Source organism: Dromaius novaehollandiae, chromosome 2 (assembly GCF_036370855.1).
Source record: "Dromaius novaehollandiae isolate bDroNov1 chromosome 2, bDroNov1.hap1, whole genome shotgun sequence".
Lineage (NCBI taxonomy): Eukaryota > Metazoa > Chordata > Aves > Casuariiformes > Dromaiidae > Dromaius > Dromaius novaehollandiae.
The window spans coordinates 134,173,058-134,194,490 of record NC_088099.1 but is presented as its reverse complement, the minus strand read 5'-3'; the positions used below and the strand labels follow the sequence as shown (position 1 = coordinate 134,194,490).

At 38.8% G+C, this 21,433-nt stretch overlaps 1 protein-coding gene across 1 annotated transcript; it reads right to left on the bottom strand.

Moving 5' to 3' along the window:
- Positions 1-546: 546 nt before the first annotated feature.
- Positions 547-7,597, bottom strand: LOC112984488 (cytochrome P450 7A1). The gene is made up of 6 exons (XM_026102379.2): positions 7,441-7,597; positions 5,880-6,120; positions 4,591-5,201; positions 2,761-2,891; positions 1,755-1,930; positions 547-1,474 (listed from the first exon to the last, which is right to left on the bottom strand). The coding sequence occupies exons 1-6, from the start codon at positions 7,518-7,520 to the stop codon at positions 1,175-1,177; spliced, it is 1,539 nt and encodes a 512-aa protein (XP_025958164.1). The 5' UTR covers positions 7,521-7,597; the 3' UTR covers positions 547-1,174.
- Between the last annotated feature and the right edge of the window lie 13,836 nt (positions 7,598-21,433).

Sequence of the window (21,433 nt, the reverse complement as noted above, 5' to 3'; positions counted from 1 at the left end):
AATAAGATAGGACCAGTCAAGCAAAGCCAAGATAACATAATTCCAGTGGATCTGGATTATCACATAATAGGGGAAGGAGGAAAAAGTACCAAGTAGTCAATGCAAACATAGAGACATTGGCTTTTGTATCTCCTGTGCTGTCTCTGAGAGTATTGGGGATAGTATCAGTAGCTATCTGACAGTGTTCAAAACTTGATTTTATTCTGTTTGGTAAATTCTGTGGTGTTATTAACCTTCCCCACAGTTCAATTCTATAGGTATTCCTTGGGCGGCTGAAAATCAGGTCAGCTTTAGGAGCTATTCAGTTTTTCATAAACCAAGGGAGTGGAAAGAAAACTTTAAGCCATGGAAGTATGGAGTTTACAGAAGGCTTCAAAATCCAGCCAGATTCACTAGTTAATATATGGATGGCTGTTAATTTATCTCTGTATTGGCATTTGAACTGGCTGGTTTAAAGCTGGCTCAGCTGGCTTTGGATTAGTGGGTAAACCATTGAGAATGTTAAGAAATTGAAACAACCAACAGTTTAGAGGTGCATTTTGTTCAACCAATATCATTTATTTTCATACATTTACAACCTTTTGAAAAGAAATATATTACAATGAATATAGTATAAGTTTTTGCAGTTTCACTAGAACGTGAAAGGCTTGTAGATTTTCTTCAAGTCTTTTTCTAGTTTTTCACGAAAACATAAAGGTACTTCCCCAGGCAGCTCCCCTCTCCCCACACTCAATCTGCCTTTTTACAATAAAAATGCTATTTTACCTATGGAGGGAGAAAAAACAAAATGTTTCAGTTATAATAGAGACAAAATTTTAACTGTGTTTGAATTTTGAAAATTATTTTGAAGAAGGGAACAAAATTCTAATTATATTGTTCTGGGAAAGTATTTGCTGGAAGAAGAGAAGAGCTACTGTAGATGTACAAATTCAAGATCTCAACCTGCATTTGGTAAAAGGGGAAACATGTACAGGCACTGTGCATTATCCCCACTGCATTCCAGTACCATAATGGTATAATTTATGCATTTTCTGTTAGACTGATAAATTATTATCTTCCTATAGATTTTCACCCAGTCTTACCATATTTTTATTTATATATATATAATATATATAAAGTTTATGTTTTATAGGGTGTGTATGTAGTATATAGTTTAAAAGTATGATATATATTTTCATAGAAATTTCAATCTGTACCTGAAATCAACATCATTGGTTGGTTGTAAAATACCAAGTCCTGCACGGGATTGGTCTAAAGATGGACATTGCACATTACTGTCTACAAGCTCTATCTCAAAATATGAAAGTATCAAAGTCAAAAATTGTTTAATTTCATGGACAGCAAATAGCCTGCCGGGACACTTTGCAATTCCTGTCCCAAATGGCATATAATAATATTTTAACTTGCGACCATTGCGGTAGAAGTCAGTCTTTTCTTCTCTGTTCTCATCAAGATAGCGATCATACTTGAATGTCTGTAATAAAATCCACAGAAAAGTTACTTGATATTTGAATACCTTTGAAGACTAGTTAACATCATTAAGACATAAATGCAGACAGGGAAGGAAGAGCCCACTGCAGTAAGCATTGCACAGGATAGTTCCCTTTCCCGTCATTGAGTCTCCAGGGAAAGGAATAGACTGCCTTGGTAGAACAGAGAACCAGCCGTGGTGGCAGTACTGATAAGTGCTTTAGTAAGGGGCATGTTAGCTCCTGCTAGCGCCTGGAGTTGAATGCGTTGTGATAAACACTTACCAAGGGATCAGCATAGATTTCTGGATCAAAGTGCAACAGCTGAGGATAAAGAGCTATGATATCATCTCTGCGAATGTTGTAGAACTCCTTCTCTAAGTGCAATGTGAAATCCTCCTTTGCAACTCGGAAAGTCATGGAGGCACTCGATAACCTCATTGCTTCCTTGATGATGCTATCTATAGGGAGAGGAAAAAGAATGATTAACACAGAAATAGTATGTGTATGTCCTTGAGGGAGGTCATATATTTTGAACTATTGCAAACCCACTATCAAACCCAGCATTTATTTACAGATATAATTTAACAACTTTATAGATGCCTAAGAAAGTATCTTTTTCATTTGTCGTTAGTATTATTATCCTTTCTGCAGATAACACTGAGGACATAAAATACTTTTCTCAAGAATTACATTTATAGTTGATGCAACAAAATATTTGAAAGTGAGAGACATTTCTACTGCAATGAACAGGACTTTCTGAAACTTAGAGGTGATGCATAGAAAACAGTACTAACAAAAAGCAACTTGTTTTTGTTTGCTTTCAATGTAAATTGTTTTCTTTTTAAACTTGGACATTTCTGAAAAATGTACCTGTCATTTGCAGAATATTAGGAAGAAATACAGGTAGTGGATTAGAAGATCTTGCTTCACATAGTAAGAATTGGGACATAAAATCTGGCAACACCCTTTTCTTTGATCTTAAGTCATTACTAAAAAAATATTGCTCTGAATTAGCTGTGGATCTCCAACGCTATGAAGCTGTGTAGCAGTTTTTATACATGTCATTACCTAGGAAAAAGTGTTACTAATTTGAATTCTGATATTCTCGGTACTACTTGGGACATCAGGAAGACTGATTGTGTTGGCCATTGCTAAGGAATGTTTAAGATTTTTGTTTTGGTGTTTGTTGGCGAATAGTAATTTAGTTACAAGTGTTTATATGATAAAAAATAGAAGATTCTGAAAATTGAAGGGTGATTTGTCCTACTGCTCCATAAAATAACCATACCTAGTATGGGCATATTATCCAACTGTTTTCGGTTCAAGGAAATATTTTTGCTGCCTAAGCCAATCTTTTCTCCAGCACTTTCCAAAATAGTTTGCACTTCTTCAGTAGCAGCTCTCATTGCTTCTGGACTCCTAAAATCAAAATAGCAGAAATATAACATGATCTCACACTTAAGAATGGTATAAAAAGGGGTTTAGCCATTCATTTACTTCCTGGCTAAAATTCAGTTTGCTAGCTGACAGGTATGACCTTCTAAAATGAAAATGCTGCCGCAAAATCCACTTATGTAATTACAGTTTTTCACTTATTGGCAAAGATACATTACCTTCAAAAATGGAAGAGAACTCCACATATTTGATTCTGTCACCAGTAATGAGTGGGACAGAACTAACGTGAATAACACAGTTAAATAAATAATGATGTCACTAAAAGCAATGCCAAGAAAAAGAAATGAAACAATTGATTGTAGATGAGGCAATAGCCCCACTGCAGGTAAAAAGTTTGGAACAGGATCAGTTTTACAACACCAATTATCCTTAGTGATGTTCTATTATGTGGCAATGTTCTGTCTATCTGAAAAGAATCTTTCTAATACTAAAATCAACATAGTATCCTTCACTTTCTTGACTTTCTTACAAACATGGAATACATGAGTTATGGTGAAATATGTATAATTAGTAATATGGGATGCAATACTGCCATTGTTATAAGGACACAATCAGAGTGCTAAAAGACTGCAAGACCAGAAGAATTTAAGCCAATGAGACTCTTGGCATGAAAAGTCCCAAAGAACTTCAATTACAGCATTGGCCGGTAGATACAAGGGATGCAATCTACTGACTAAGTAAAAACGTCAGAGATTTAGATACATACATAGAGTTAGTCACACGGAGGTAGATTACAATTCACAGATACTGACTCTAAAATGGACATTTAATAGTATTACCTAAATTGTGCACTCCTCTCATGAATAACAAGCCCAGTAATCACAGCCTACACTGCAGATATCTAAAGTTAAGTGTGTCCCCAAATTGTAGGAAAATACTACATAGGACAGTCTAGTCTGAAAAGCTGGGAAATAAGGTACAAGAATTCTGACCCACATAAGGTTTTGAATGCCCCCTTCTATTAAGGAATGTTGACATATATCTTAAGTGAAACTCAAAACCTCAGGCCTAAAACATCATGTATTAATGCAAGATTTTGGGCCTGGCTCTTCATTCTGCCACAACAGCTTTATTCACGTGTAACAACACTGCTGTAGAGCTGGAGAGGAGAGTGGCAGGGAGTTGCCATCAGATTTTTTGGTGTATGTCTGCATAATTCCTTTAATCTCAGTAGGTCAATCAATGTATAATCTATTTTCTACTAAGTATCTGTGAAAAGAATAGTTAGGTTAAAGCTTATTTTGCCTAGTCTAGGGAAATAGTCTAAAAATTTCCCATTGCATTGGGAGCCTTCAATGCATTTAATGTTCTGACTGCAGCCAATACTTTTAAGGTCACGTTGTGTAGATTTACTCCAAAGTTTTCACTGACAAAGTGTTGTACACTTTTTATGCTAGGACTCAAGGTATTGGGTTGGAATGGGGTTTTTCTGAAAAATTTCCTACAGAATTCCTCTATGGTATCTTTGCTTGGTCTGAGATGGGTGAGGGGGTTTCTGTGGAAGTCCACAACAACATGCCACTACAGTTGTAATCAGCAAGCTTTTTGACCTTGATGTTGAAGAGGTATCAAGCAGCAGAATTTGCCTGTAGTAGTGACCCACTTTCTGAAAGATAACAAACATTATTTTTCTCACGTGGAAAAAAGAAGCATTGGAACTTACTTAATAAGATAGAACAAGCTCCAAAAAGTGGCAGGAATGGTGTTGGCTTGTGAGGCCCACAGCACTGCCACATGGGTTTTTGCTTTTTCCTTGTCATCAAAGGTTGACAGAGTGTCATTCAGGAACATGCGGAGGGTGACAAGCTCGGAGAGCTTGTTCCTCTTCAGCAGGTTCTTGTGGAGCAGCGCCTCTCCGAGCTTCTCACGTGCACTGTGGGCACTCTTGAACAAATGTATCGGCAGGCCTGCCACAAGGGCTGGAAAGATCTTATCGAATTCCTTGAAGTTTTCAAGGGCGTTTAGGATATGAGCTCTCTCAGTTTCCTGCTTTGATAGATTTTTATCATGACTTGAATTAAATTCTGTGCCAAAAAGTGTTAAAAAGCCAGACTCAAACATCACCCGGCAACAGAATGCATAAAGTCCTTCTGTCACCCAGGTACTGGGCTGGAGTTTAGATGTTCTTGATTGCAGCATGACATATTGTAGGTTTTCCATCATTGCTTCAATGAGGGGATCTAGAGCATTACCTTGAAGGGTTCTAATGAAAGTGTGATGAAAATTTTCGGTGGTGTTTCCCTCCGTTGGATCAATACTACCGTGCCCAAAAGCCTGTCACAAAATAAATTGTATATACGGTAAATAAGGCCTATCGTAACCTTGGTGATAAAGTCTAACAGAAATTAAAGACAAAGTATAACTTCATAGCTTACTAGAGGGAAGCATAATAAGGACTATTAATACTAGAATTGGTACTTTCTCAGTGAACCATAGCAGCTATTAAGTAGGCAAACAAAAATATATTCTAATAGATGCTTATAAATAAACAGACATGATTACCTAGGGCTTCCTTCAAATCTCACTGACATCAACAGGAACCTTTTTGCTTGCTTCAGTAAGAATTTGATTGAGCTTTTACTGTGTTACATCATTTTTTAAGACATGAGCATATAACCTTCCATAGTGGTGAATACCTACTGAAGAAGGTTTCAGCTTCAGCAAGCTACATATCATTTTGCAGAGGATGCTAACTTTAGCAGTCTGGGATACCACATGACTAAATAATGTCATTCTCAGATAATCCAAATAACTGCAAATTCCCTTTCCATTAAGGAAAGGGAAAAAGAAGACCACAATCTTTTAAACTGATGAAAGTGCAGAAATATGAAACAAACTGTATTTCAAAGATGTAGTTATGCTGTGAAGTTATGTAGAGATTAACTAGGTACAGTCTGACCTGACAGCAGATATTTTGCATGTTAAATATTACAACCATTTTTAAAATGGTACCTTGGCAGAGGTAGCAAAATGGAACTTCTTCCAGTCCAAGTGTTTTCCCTGGCGTATCAATGAATGGTATGAAAAAGGATCAGTGAGGAAATGAATGTATTTTCCAGCTACTCGGCAAGTAAAAATGTGGCCATGCTTCTTCTGCTTTTCTCTAAGGAATTCAAGGGGGTTGGCACCAAACTGCAAGGCACAGCCCAGGTATGGGAGGAACCCATTTTCAAGTGGTGGCTCACCTCTTCGCCTACAAAATGCAAACACTGAATTTAGAAGTGTGCATCAAGATATCTCCTCCAAGACTACCAGCTAAGTGGTGATGCTAGACTTTTTGTAATGTTTGTTTTCTGCTATACTGTTGACAAAGAATTTCCCCCTGCCATGAACAGTAAGTCTGTTATGAGGTCTGTGGTATACTAGAAAGAATAACTTTATGCATTTCAATAAACATAATAATATACACTTTGTCTACATCACTTTTTTTCCCCCCTGTTTCAGGAATTTATTTTTCACCTGGCTAATACAACATTGTTTCCACTGGCCTAACTTACATGCACAGATACATAGTTGACCCATAAATAAATAAACCATCCCACTAATACTGTTTGAGATGTCCTTGGGCAATGGTATCCATAATGCAATTTGAATACCAGGGGGAATAGCCTTCTGAGTGTAGAAAGGTTGTTATTATTGGCATGTCCCATTTGGAGTGGATCCTGCAGTGCTGAAAACAGTGGGAATTTTGGCATGATCTTCAGTAAGCATGAAAGTTAGTCTTTCAGGCAAAGCATCATTAAGCACATGCTTATAGTTAAGCCTATGCTTAAATGATATATTTTAATCTGAAAGTCAAATAACTACTTTACTGCATAAGGTGAAAAATGGATGCTAAAATAACTTTCAAATAATACTTTAGCTCTTCTAGTATCATCCTATTGGATATTATACAAAGTTAACTATTTTGTACCTTTTTTATTAAACTTTTAAAGAAAATCAAAAAAATGACTGCCAAAAAGTATAAAGTTACAATAGGTACACAAATTACTTATTCTTTCTGTAAACGTGGCACAAACTAGTAGGATAAATGCTGAAGTTCCTGCTTTTAAAAAAATAGGTATTCGACATAGTTAACAATGCAAGTATTATCTCCACTGAAAGCATGTAACTAGATATGAAAGATTAGATAAGGGATGTAAGTAGGTATTAGACTATATTAGAAATAAGGGGGTATTAGCTGTGGTTACAATGCAGGTAAAACTAAAGCCCAGCACTTTAGGAAATCAGAGCGTGCATATTAATATTTTAATTACCTCATTTATGCAGGTATAGATTTATAGATTTGTATCTACACCTATGTCTAGGCATTACCCCACTATTTTTAAAAAGCCTGTACACAAAAAATGTAAGATAAATTTCTCAGAAGTCTAAGTTACAGTGTTGCCTGCATTATCTTGCACCTGTCAACTTGATATTCCTCAGATTACACTGCTTTTAGTCTCACACACAGTATATTTGACAGAAATAAAGACTGGGTACAGTAAGATGCATTTTAAAAAGGATTTCTTACCTCCTCCTCCTTCCTATAAGAAACCAATAAACACAACAGAGTATTGTCACTGTTCCCCAGATCCAAGATGTTACAAACATTTTAGGTCAATGCCCAAAAACTTCAAAGTGGAAAACCTGGTAACTGCCAGTATGGCAGAAGAAGAGGTGGCTGAGAATGGTACAGAAGACAGGTCACTTTTTATATACAGTAGGTGCATCAGTGTATGTAGTGGAATTCGGTCAACCTAACAAGCTATTAATTAACCATTTCTGGACAGTCTATTTTGTTCTGGCATCTTTCTGTAGAGGTGTTCGTTGATCTAGATAGTTGCAGACAGGGCCTTGAGCTGATATCACATATCAGTAGCAGTTCCAAAGTAATCAAACAGCTGTAATAGTTGATAATTTGAAGGTCTCTCAGATGTGTTTTGATCTATCCCATAGATTTACCAACTACAGTTTATAGTTCAAGTTTAGCAATAAATGAAATGGCTACTGACAGGTGTCCAGTGGATTCAGGCTGGACTAAATGGTGGGTAAAGTTATTGTTGTCCTTTGGCTGCCAGCCTCCTCATCTCCTCCCTTCTCTTTCTTGTGGACTGACTAGGCTCTAGTGTGCATGGATGAGGTTTGGTTAGGGAAAAAAAGATTGCTAAAGAAATGGACTTACTCCTTCTAACAAAGTTTCTCTAGTAGAAAGGGGAAAATGGGATTTCCATGATGCAGAGGAAGAGAGAAGAAAGCAGAATTAGACCACCGCTCTGTTTCTCGATGTCTGTGGATCCTCTTCCATCTCCAATTCACCTTTTATCTTCCCATTTAACTCTTCTACCTTTTGTCTTTGCCTCAAACTGTACAGCACCAATTTGGTCAACTTTATGGCCTTGGCATATGGCCTCTAGTCCTGTTTCAGGAAATCTCTGAAGAATGTATTGAATTTTCAGAGGACCTAGAAGACCAAGCTCCTTCATTTTCTAACTCATTCCTTTCCACATTCCTTTCCATGTTCATAGATTGCTAAGACCTTTCTAATTCTCCATTTAACCAGTCACTTTTGCTCAGAGATCTCCTTTAACCAGATATCACAAACTCTTACATTGTCCTAATGCTCCAGTGACAGAAATCATGCAGAGACTTCCTCTTCTTATCCCACAAACTGACCCAAATTTTAGTTCTACATGCCCCACTCCTCTGATTCCACACCTCTGTGTTTTAAAACTCAAAATTATTTCATTACCTTAACTCCCAAGCTTCAAGTCTTTCCCTCGCCTACCTGCATCATTAGAAGCCCGGAAGACTACCAGCTAAGATGCATCCTCCATGTCAGAGGGGTATCTAGCCTAATTTCCTGCACCTTCCAAGTAGGCCCAAGTGGCAGGACCTTTGCAGTGTTGACTAAATTCTCCTTCTCAGTAGACTCATTTTGGCTCTAAATGAGTTATGAGTGACTTTCTCAGCAGTGGAGGTGGAGATGGAGTCAAAGGTTTGGGACGGAGATGTCTGGGAGAAGATCCTAAAAAACAGACTTGGAAAACAAAGCTTATGCTGAACTGTATATTGCATTGGTATTAGTCCAGATCCTAAGGGGCCAAAAAGGGAGAGATTGGAACAAACAGTCTATTAGCTCTGGGCTGGAGAGACTCAGGCATAAAATAACTGCTGGAGGTATTCCAGCTGCCCAAAGGTCAGTGCCACAGGTGCTCATGGATGTACTCTTATTTGGCAGAGAATAAGTCAGGCTCTTCCCTGCTCTTTTCCCTCAAGGCTATGCTGTGGGAAGCAGAGCACTCTTGGTGCTCAGAGAGGAGAAAGGGTAATCTGGGATGAATTTAGTGATCATTAAATAGAAATCACCTCTTGTCTTTCAATTAAAGACTTTAAGAAAAGTTAAGGAAAAAATTATGAGGACTATTTCATTGTGTGGCAGTGCTTTTTCTTGTTTTAAATGAACATGTTCCATGACTAACTAACCATAATGGGGGCTGTTGGATCACCACTGAAAACAGGACATGGCTATATTATTTATATTAAAATAATGGTTTAATCAGTTAAGATTATGCCTTTTTTCCTTTCAGCTGCTAACTAATGAGGGCTCAGACTTTGGCTTCCCCCTAGTACCTGGCATGCAGCCATCCAGCAGGAGGCTCAGACATTATATAGTGATGTCTCATGAGTAACTCAGGGCCCAATGTTTCTAAAAGAGAAACTGCTGGTTTGTAGTCATTTTCAAGTTCACTTTTGTACCAGTTTTTGCTGATGTCCCTACAGCAGGGTAATAAAACAGTAAAGGCTTGGACCTTTTGCTAAAGCCCACCACTTCAAGTACAACACTGAAGGCATCAAGCTGCAAATCTGACACATGAGAATGTTCCTCTGGCTTCAAACCAAGGTAGGTAGTGAGACACAGGAAAACTATAAAAATGCCATTAGATTTGAGGCAATTTTTAATTTTCTTTATGAGAAAAATATACTTTTTACTACACTGAGTTGTGCCCTCATTTAATCTAAAAGTGACCTCCTTTTGCATGTCAGGTCAAGATCCAGTCTCCTACCCCACTCCCTTTTACAAAGAGGCATTTCTTTAATTTTCCCAGAAAAAAATCCTTTTCATCTGCTGCAGTGAGCTTGGTATAACAGAATCACTTTATATCACTTTTTCTCATTTCCTGCTCATTCCCATTATGGGAAATTTGAGTTCTGGATGTCACCTTTGACTAAATACTCTCATTTCCTCATCCTAAACAAGTATGAACATTTTATTATGTTTGTGTCTACTTCTGTTATTGCATGTGTATAGGTCTCAGCTTTTTTATGTCCGAACAACAGTTAACAAGAAAGTTGGAAGTTTCTGTCAGTTTTGTGTCTAACACTTACACTACAATAATGTTTACCCAGCAATCGAGACTTGTGTCTCGTCACACTGTAACATGTTGCAGCAGGTAAAGCTTTCAGTCATATCTGCCTTCTCCTTACACACTTTGGTTAGATGTAGCACAGTGTGAAGAGAAGAGCATTTACAAATGCCATTCTGCCGCCACAACAGAAGGAGCAACTACTCTAAAATCTGCCTGCCTCCTTTTCTCTTTTTGGTTTGTACATATCTAATAGCACTGAAAGTGTAACCTGATATAAGCAAAGTCTGGAGCTGTTTGGCAGTCTACCTTAAATAATTGCTCTTTCTGGCAGGAAAATCAAATGTGACCCCTCTTTTCCATTTAAGAGACCTTTATTTTGCAGCACCTTTGATGAATAACTGTAACAACAGAATGGAGTTACTCTCACATGGTTTGAGGAGCATAATAATACTAGATCATCCCCCACCCAATTTCTTAAACAAGCCAATTATAGTCCAAAGCCAGCCAGTATTATGGTAGGCTGCAGCCTGTGATACATGTCCTGTAACAAACGTAAGTAGTAGCATTGTTTGCTAAAGATATTTCCCCAAATTCAGCAGATGAGAAATACAATTCTCCACTCATTTATACCACTGGACTTCACACTTTCCTGATTTTTCACTAACACCAGTAGGGCAAAGCTCTGGATATCATATTCTAAAGTTCTTTGGTTTCAAATAGACAGACATACATCATCTGGCTGGACACTGGGTCCTGCTTCCCACAGCCAAAGCTCAGCCAGTTGCCTTCCAATTTATATAGCAGGGCCCGGAGTCACCGTGTTGCCCAGGTGGTTCTCCCTGGCTGCCTGCAGCCACAGGCAGTGGCCACCACTCTGATGAACAGATAGTGTATCTTCTGCAACACTTTATGTTCTGAGGGTCTCTCTCTTGTGCCAGGCTTGAAAGAGCAACCCAAAGAGGGTATGGAGACAGTCAAAAAAAATCATACTGACTGGTTTTGTCCTGCTTTGTGAAGCAGACTTCCGACATAAATGGTAAGAAGAATATCAGTAAAAAGCACCAACTTGACTTGGGCTCAACGCTTGTCCCAGGCCAATGATACCAGTGGGAACAAAGCACCATGCACATTTGAATATATGAGCTGTTTACTGTTTTGAATATGCCAGGCTTGGGTGTTGATCCCTTAAGAACAGTGGAGAAACTCAGCAATATATTGCTGTACAGTTTGATAGTACTTAGCGTAAGTTAATGGGACATGAGGTTAACTTTTTAACACCTGTCATTTGATCTTTTCTTTAAGCCCTAATGCATGCTAAGCTATAACCAGGCCAAAAAGAGCAACTCAAAGAGGATGCGAATGCAGACAAAGCAGCATGCTGACATTTTACCCACTGAAACATGTTTAGCATCCACTTCCATCATCTCAGTGTGAGCACAGCTGCCAATGTTGGTTGGAGGCTCAGCAGATACAAGGGTTTTGTTGAGTCTTCTGGGCCAGGACTTGTGCAGAGAATGATGCAGTTACCTTGTACCACCTGCCCCCAGAAGGCTCCAAGACCTTTTTCTCCTAGGTATGCCCACTGGCTGTGCACAGAGCCTGCCACTTGTCCCACACCTCTGCTTCACTCTGTGAACCATGCATGGCAAATGGAACTGAATCATTTTTTCCACAGTTACTGATAGCTTCATAGCTCAGGACTGCACTGGAGCACAGAAGGGTGTGACTGAATTACAAGAGGCTGCTGATTACCTGTTGCAATAAACAGCAAACTTACAGACAGCTAACCATAAAATTAGTTTATTTAGTGGAAGTCAGCAAGAGATACACGCTATGAAGAAACAATTTATTTTTTTCCTCTTGCATATTTTGTGAGAATGCTTAATATTTTTCATTAACAGCTGAAAAATATGGAAACACCACAGAACAGAACACAAAAAGCAGTGCGAGAGCAACACTGCAGCAACACAAAAGATCAGGAGGAGTTTCTGGCACATTACAGCCAGGAGACACATTGCAGCTGTGAAACATGTAAAAGATATCTCAAAAGGTGGAGCAATATGGAAGGAACGCATGAGATAAAAGTTTAGAAGTCCTACAGAGTAGCTGCTAGTAGCTCAGAATCTTTTGCATCTAGAAAATTACTGATAAATAATTGTATATCACCACCTACTGGTAAACTTATTGAAGCAGCACTTGTGTATTGTATTCTACAGCAGTCATTGAACTTTGCTACTCAGTATTTATGTTTCCTATTTCTATAAGGTAAAAATAATATTTATTCTAAGTGCCTCTTGGAAACATAGCGTTATCCATTCAAAGGAATATATTTGTCTTTACATATATCTGTAGGGTTTATGAAAGTTATTATACTATGAGTTTCTGGGGAAAGGAAACCTCAGTCTGTTCAGAGTATAGGTATTCTGCAGGCAGTGGATCACTGCCTGTGCAGATATGCTGGGTAACATTGCTGAGGTTCCTGAGGGCTGGGGTAAAAACCTGGCTTTTCTAGGCTCACTGGGAATTTTGCCATTGACTTCAACAGAACCAGGATTTTACCGTTCTCTAGCCATGACTGAAAAACAGCTTTTTCTTAAGGTGATATGACAGCTGTGATCACATTGGATTTTGTATTGAAGGGACAGTCTAGAAATTGAAGATCCTTGTCCAGTATCAGTGTTGACTTGACACCATATGTCCAGAAATCAATCCAGCTCATCAACCTCTTCTGTTTTCCAGAGGTCAGCACTGGTTCCCGGCTGCACTCGGGCACATGCTCACCCTGGCAGTGAGCAGTTAAGGGTAGTCAAGCAGTACAGTGCATCATCGCTGCTGCGCTCCATTTTTTTCTGTGCTTCCCCTTAAGGAAAAAATGGTCCTGGGGAATGGAATTATGACACCACTTGATTGTTGCCTTTTCAGATCCCACCTTTTTTTCAATCACCATTTTAGAGCTCTGTAGCAACAGTGTAAACTAGCTGCTGTTATCAACTGATCATGCCAGAAGTGTAGTCTCTTGCACAGAGACTGTAACCCCAGAAGTAAACCCAGCAAATCCCTAAACTATTCTGTTCACCATTTCCTCTGTTTTCTTAGGCTAATGTAAATGCTGGTAATCTTCTGTACCTAAACAAGGACTGAGTATTTACAAGAATCTGAATAAAATGGTATTAAATTTGCCATAAAGAATAATGCTTCATTGGTCCATTTAAGTATTTAGCGATCTATATAATCCATAATAATTTAATGCTATTGCAGTAGCATTCTGCCATTCTATGGTAGCAACTGTCATAGTTGTTCAAAGGGCAGATTTTGCTTACATTGTACTTTGCCTTCTGCAAAATTTGAGAGTCATCTAGCTCCAGGAAAATACTGTACCTATTTTCTTTTCTTGTAGGTTGTTTGAATGTAGTATGGTAGAGATACAGCTCTTCTGTCCTCTGAGACCTTTGTGCCTTCTCTGAACCTGTCGGGTTTTTTATTATGAAGCACTCTGCATGTACAATGCATTGTGTCTGCTTTGGGATAATTGACACTGATTGATTATCAAGTTAGGCAGGCTTGGGAAATGGGTTTATTTGAATCCTGTTTCAAGACAGTTGCCTTTGAACATTTCAAATTGAGTTTAACAATGTAGGGGAAAATACTTCCTTGAATGAACAAGCTAATGTTTATATGTTTATATTTTTATCTCAGAGCATCCTCCGAATGTGCTTATATATCAAACACTGAACTTGGTTTGCTTACACCATATCAGTTTATTTTCTCTCAGGGATTTTCTTTGCTCTTTTGGAATGTCAATTCAAAATTTATGAGCCTTTCTATCAAAACCTGGATCACATAATGACATTATCTTCCCTCTAATATGAAGTGCTATAAACTAAATCTCAGGAACAAACACCATCCTTTCTTTCATTTGAATGAGAGTATTTTAATAATATGCTGCAGTCTTGATAGGTTTCCTTAAAACTGTAGAAAAGGGAATTACAAAATCTATGTTTGCATGATTAGCAATTCAGAGTAGCAAGATTTAAGTAAACTACTTTTTTTAGGTGCCATGGACAACAACCTGAAAAGAAGAGCAAAAATGAGAGTGGTGACAAAATAGATTTGAGTTGGGGACTGAAGCACGGAAACAAAATGGATACTGGACACAGAATAAAAAATCAAGAGTTACCACTACTCATTCAGAGCAGCGACCTGCATGTCCTTAAAGCAAGCATTTTTCTTTTAAACTTGTGGTTGAGTAACAGCATTTGATAACAAAACAACAGTTTCTAAAATATTCTGTTATACTAAAAAGCCTAATTACAGGCATTTGAACACAGAACAGAGAGGAATCCAGCAAAGCTCAGCTCTGGTTACAAAAAAGACACTGCTTACTATTACTAAATAACTATTCAGAGAAAGATAGTTACATAAGAAGTCAGTAAAAAATTACTGCAATACAATCTGCTTGAAGAATGTAACAAGCTATTCTGGGCTGCCCCAGCAGATGGAGCAGGGAATGTAGAAGAACCTTCTGCTTTGCTTTGTTTTCCTTTGCTTTTTTCCCCACATATTTATTTATTTATTTATTTATTTTTCTTTCTTTCTTTCTTTCTTTTCTTTTTTCTTTCTTTCTTTCTTCCTTTCTTTTTCTTTTTCTTTCACTGCCTCTCACTCTCTCTCTCTTTCTCCCTTCCTCCCTTTCACTCTCCCTCTTTCTTGTGCACAGCCCTCCTGCCTCCCACATATTATTTCAGTCTACTAGTTGCTCTTCTGCAACTCATTGCATGAATTCATTTCCCTGAGTTAAGACATCCTGCTCTAAAGAATAAGGATACCTCTTAATTCATGTCCCCTACTCCATCATACTTACAACTAAACATTTTTGTCTAGCCGTCATGGAGGTTGAGTTGTTGGGAGGTCCCTAACCATCCAACTTTATGTCAGCAGTAGGAAGTGGTGTAAAACAATAGGAGTAAATCCATAGAGTGAAACGGTGCTGAAGACCTAATGCCTGCTCTATCTGTATTTTGTTTCTGGTTTTGTTTTACTTCACGCTAGTGGTCTGGCCAAACGGACTGAATACCCCTTAGTGGAACAGACCAGATGTGCTCATAGCCTGCAAAGGTTTATATTAATCTAAAATCAAACAATGCAGTTTGTGAACTCCAAGTCTGCTTCACCAAATGCAAACCAAAGTATTATAAGAGGGGACATTTGGGAGATTTGCTTTGCACTCCTCAGCCAAACTAAAATGCTTTTCACACATTCTTAAGACCTTGCCCCTTTCTGCCTGCCTACCTGAGTAAGGTACTATTGTCTATGCCTTGCAGAATATCTAAATCCACTATTGTCAGGGAAAAGATAAAAAGCCTTTCTACTTAGTCTTAAGCCATGATTAGCGCAACCAAGCAAGTCAAAATAAAAGCTCCAAATAAGCAAAAAGGCTCAACCACTAACAAGAAAGCACCAAACACATTCACAGTTATCCTCGCTGTTGGTTTAGCAAACAGCTTAAATGGAGACAGAAGGACAGTAAGAGAGAAAGGTTGTTTTAATGTTTTCCTCCCAACCAAGAGAAAAGCCACCTAGATGAAGTTAGTTCCTTTTCAGCTTCAACAGACTGGAAGATAGTTGCAGGGTTTTGGCAACATTATAGGAGAAGGCAGAGATTGGCTGCCAGTTTGTGAAGGACTGGGCAGGCACGTATGTGAACATTGAACAAATAACCAGTGACCCGAATAAGTGACCCTTATACTGTGAGAAGGATGGCATCTTCAAAACCAGTCTAATGTTTCCAGAAATCTCCATGCTTTTTATGCATGTGTTGGTATCCCTCTAGCCCTACAGCTTGGGTTTGTGCCAGTTCATCACAGTCTCTCATCAGGTTGCTGAGCAGGTTGGCTATGCACTCATTTTGCTCCTCAAGTGATCAGCCTGCGCAGCAGCATCCTCCATGAGCTGTGCTATGGAAGGGAAATGAAGAGGTCCTCCATATTCCTCCTTCCATCCACTGTAGGATGGTATTTGGATGCTGGGAGAAGGGAGCCAGCTTATGACCTGTGGTTGAAAGAGAGACTCTTTCTTCAGGCTGTGGCCTGCTGCAGATCTGAGGGGAGATAAGGGGTTGATGGGGTTAGAGGTAATTTGAAGCTGTCAGTGGATTCCTCTTCCCCTTCGTGGTGGTTTCAGTTGTTACTGTGGCCACTTTAGATGCTAAGAGATTGGAGAATTTTTAGGGGGAAGTTTGGGGGAAATGAAGCAGCTGGATTAGCAACACCAGCTGGAAAGGTTCTTCAGCATGGAAGCAATGGGCTGCCTGGTGGGCAGACAGAAGTTATTGTCACATATTTCCTTGGACAGTTGTTCTGCTGTTTCAGAAACCTCTATCACTTTTCCTTCAGATCTATATACAAACACAGGATCACTCTCTGAGAATGCCCTTTGTGGATGGCTGCTGACAGGTAGCCTCGGTATGGGAAATCCTAGAGTGGAGGTACATAAATGTGTCTTTTAATGTACATCTGAGCTTTACTGGACTGTGCAATATGCAAAGAACTAGACAAAGGGTGGGCTGTCCATGCTGTAGGCACACAGCTATGCTGTTGGTCCACATTCTACTCTTCCAAGAAAAAATACATATGTCCTAGTACTAGAATTGCTTGAATGTTATATTTTCCCCATCTTTATGGGCTATTTTTTGTTTCAAAGCATTTATTGAAGGATATGAAAGAATTGAAGAGTTAGTTCCATCCTGTATTGCAGCAGATATCCACCAACCATGGCTTGAATCCTCTTCTGTGATATATTCTCTTTCATAATCATACATCTATGCAGCCAAAGCTTTTTTTGGTTAAAGGAAACTGTGGCAGTAAACAATGTCTTCACTGTGCAGAAGAAAGAAAAAATAAGGTATGTTGTTGTAAAAGTCATCTGAAGGCACCTTGAAAGTGTCCAACTGTCCAGACTAGACTGAAGACAGAAGAAGATGGAACTACTTAAATAAGCCATCTAAAGCACAATCCACTAGATTTACATGTGAATCAGCCTTCTGGCCTGAGAAAATTGAATTGCAACTGAATGCAGATGGATATTTTGGAAAACTATCTAACTGTGCCGATGTTCAACAAGTAATTCTAACTATTTAGTATCAGAATTGCTGGAATATTGCATACTACCTATCTCTTTCTGTATGTTTTTATATTATTTTTTAACTTAAATAGGCAAAGATCACAAAACTACCTTTTGTCATGGCTTTGCTTTGCAGATGAAAAGACTTAAACCACAAGGAGAAAGAGAGAAGTGAAAAAGAGATACACAAAAGGAACATGGTACTGTAGGTAAAAGAAAGAACTAACGGATGAGGGATGACAGGTAGACAGAAGTATTGAAACAGCCAGAAAGTTTACAAATGGGAATAAAGAATTGCTTTTCTTAAGAAGCTGACAAACATAGGTGCTTCGGTAGCCATATGGCTCAAGAGTTTGTTCTCATAAGTTAAACAGGTTTGGTGTCGTCAGAAGTACCGTGGCAGACTTCCAAAAAAAACTGTGCTGCACAAAAAAGTGTTGAGTTACTGAGTTCTGAGTCAGGGTGGAGACAGTTCTTCAGGCACACAAGTGTGCTGTGCTGCCAGCAAAGCATGCCTTCAGATGAGTCATAACTAAAGTGAGGTTCTGATCACATAAGGTAATTTAAGTTCCGAAGGCAGCCTTCATGAAAACTGTAATGTTAACTCTGCAGGCCTGAAGAATGCCAGTTCTGACAGATGCCTTCTGGTGAATATTGCTGTAACAGTTGCAGTCACTGTCATGCTTAGCTTTTCTTTTCCCCTTCTGCCAGAGATTACAGTTCCCATAGCAAAAGCAGCCAACACGGAGAACATCTGAATCTGTCTCAGCTACCCCAGTTCAGTGTCTGGTGTCTGTTCAAATTTATCCTCATTAGTGTTTTAAGACAATATGCCAGACTCCCACTAAGGCATCAGAGCCCATGTTTCCTCATGCCACTGTTGCTACCAGCACTGAACCCTGCGTTAGCAAAGTGTGACAGAGAGCTGGGACGGGAGTATCCTCCCTGGGGAGGATAGCTATCTCCCTGTAGCTACCTCCCTTTGGCTATGGCCACAGCAAGATTTGCCTAATGATTTCAGTGAAATCTCTTGGATTATAACCTTTACATTCCTGCTGTATTTTCATTTTCAGCTGAGTCCACTTTATCATTGGGATCCAGTAAAAAGTCAGATTATTTTATTTGCAGACTTTGAGGACAGCAGAATCTATCTGTAGTCCTCTAGTTAGGCTTCATCTAGACCACAGAATTTCACCAGTGGTGCCTGAATCATGGACCATAACTTCTGCCTGAACTAGAGCATATCCAATGTGAACATACAAAATGTTGGTTTAGAGAAATCAAGAGAAAGGAAAACCACTAAATTCCTGGGGAAGCAGGATTTAATGGTTAAATTACTGTTACTGTTAAATATATGCCTCACTTCTACTATGCCTAGCTTCTGTTTCTAGTTGTTACAACATTAAAACATAGGATATAGATTTAAAAACACAGAAATGTGTAAGTCAGAGGTAGAACAGAGCTGTTTAGTTCATTAAAGTCCTTTCCAATGAAGTACCATTTGTGGATTAGGTACAGGAAAAGCACAGTCACCCCTTCTGTATTTAAGCACAGAGCTCAATTCCACCCACTTCCTGAGTTTCCTTTCCTGTCTCCTCTCCCTAAGGCTTGATTCACGGCTGCGCATGAAGGAGCCTGTTGTCTTCAGGATCGTTGCTTCATCTGCAATAAAAGTTGAAAGGTATCTAATGAATGAGGAGAGGGACCACAGGAAGAGAGAGCAATGCCATATTGCTTAAGCCCTGGAAAGCCAGTCTGCAGAATCCGATGCTGTTCTCACCTCTGCCGCAGGGTTCCTGCGTAATGACAAAAAAGTCCTTTACCAGACTCTTCTCAAGTGACCACCGTGTTTTTCTCACTTTCCAATTGCCCCATAGAGGCCATGGAGTTTAATTTGCAGAAGTGTTCAACACACACGACTGTGACTGAAGTCACTTAGGTGCTGATTTAACAAATATTGTTCAATAATTCTCACAGAAAGTTTGTAGAACTGAGAGCTCGAAATAATGCATTATGAGCACATTCAAATTAAATGCCTCAATTCTCTGACTGTATCTTGGGAATTATAGTAGAAAAAAAATTATTAGTAATTGTCTGCACAGCAATCAAATACTAGAGTGTTACTCAGAAAAGACTGTGACAATATTAATATTTCCATCTTTACAGCAGAGTTTGAATAGCAGGCAGGAAACCAGGCATGGGATTGCAGATTGGACACTGGAAAATTGTACATTCACTGCGCACCATCCACTCCATGGGCTGATGAGGGGAGAGTGGAAATAATACGTTATATTGTCATTAAAAGACTGGATCTTTGATATACAAACAGGGAGTCGGAAACCAAGTGACCCAGGCAATTTTAATTCTGTCCGTTTCTAATGTTAAATGCTTGACTTGGGCGAAGCTCTTCTAATGTAATTTATTCTGTATAATAATTTTTTTCATGCTGGAATTCTTTTTTCTATATGCAAACTCCCCAAATTCTTCTTTACAAAATCTAGAAGTGTATCAGTGCTAAGTGCAATGCAGCACCAGAGAGCTACTTAAACTGGCTTGGAGCTGGTTTGTTCTAGGAATGTAAACAGTACGTCAGGATTTTGTTTGTACCCAGTTTAGAGCAGGACCAGTTAACTCACTCTAGCATACTCTAACTAGAGGCAAAGAACCTCTTTAATACAGTTATTCTACTTCCAGTATTGCCAGGGTGCTCTCTCGCACAATTTGTATGTGTTTTGAGTGACCATTTTTAATGTCTCATTGTTGCAAGGGTGGAGAGCTTCCTAAGAAACACAAGCACAATTTACTTCCAGGTTCAAAGGAGAAATACAAACTTTGGGGTGATTACCATGTATTATTTTATTAAGATTTTTGCAGCTGCTGACGCTGATATTGATCTGGTGGTTTCTATTATTCTTTGAAACTTGGCATACAAGTAATAAAAAAAAATAACTGTATCAACAATGGAAAATTACCATGCTATTGCCCACGGGTGTTCTAATTTCAGCAAGCAAAGTCTGATAACATTGCCATTTGTTCCACTTTTCTCAAACAATAGGTAATCGTGCAAACCTTCCTGCAGATACTTCAGGAACTAGTTGAGAGCTGCTTGTTTGGGTGTTTTAGCTCTGATTCTTTAGAGCTCCCCAGTCTCCACAGAGTTCACAGAAAGGTACAACCATGCCCTTCTGCTGCCAGTGTCTGAATTCTGGAGCACAAGAGTATTTTCCCTATCCCAGATTTTGAATTCAGCTCACAAAGAGACTGAGAAACGTGCCATCTCCTTCCATGTCTCAGCTTCTCTGAGAAGGAAACCCAGACTTCTTGGATAGAGTGGAATTGTGGTTCGAAGACCCTTTGGTCTCTGTGTTCAAAGAATCAAGACTGAAACATGTTAAACAATGCATTTGCTGCACAGACTAGACAGAGCCTTTTTCTAATAATTATCTTTCTGTTTTGTTACGTTTCACTCCTATATTTAACTGAACAATAATTTTAAGAACAGTTTTCAGCACAACAAGGCTAATCTTTCTCTTTTCAAAACCTGGTCTTAAGCAAGGCTGCATCTTCATACTGTTCTTGTTTAAAATCTTTAATAACTTGTGTTTTGTGGTACATTCAGAGATGAATATAATGAGATTCACTTCCATTACCATACAGGGATTTTCAGTCCCCTGGCTGGATGTGGTGCCAGAGCTGCTGGCCTGCCTGGTCTTTGCTTATTTTTATGTTACGTGTTGTTAATAGTCCACACAAACTATGCCCAACAAATAATAGACTGTATGAAGCCCAGTGTTTTGGCTAGGACATCACTATAAATTTTAAAAAAACCCATGTTCTATTACCGCCTCTTGGGTAAAATCAAGACATGCATTGACAATGCAGGTCTGACGTCTACAGACAAATGCTGCTACCTTGATAGCAGAATGTCTCAAAAGATCGCGACAAGGGATAAAGTAATGCAGAAAACAGCAAATAACAGCCTAGCTTTCTGGAAATAAGAGCAGTGTCCCTGGAACAAGAGGGGCATTTGAAGTAAAA

Bases quoted from the DNA above. Each gene is read 5' to 3' on its own strand.
- LOC112984488 (XM_026102379.2), bottom strand. From the start codon at position 7,520: ATGTTTGTAACATCTTGGATCTGGGGAACAGTGACAATACTCTGTTGT. The intron at 6,121-7,440 runs GTAAGAAATCCT...TGCATTTTGTAG, and splicing joins CTTATAGGAAGGAGGAGGAG to GCGAAGAGGTGAGCCACCAC. The intron at 1,931-2,760 runs GTATGGTTATTT...CTCTCCCTATAG, and splicing joins GGATAATATGCCCATACTAG to ATAGCATCATCAAGGAAGCA.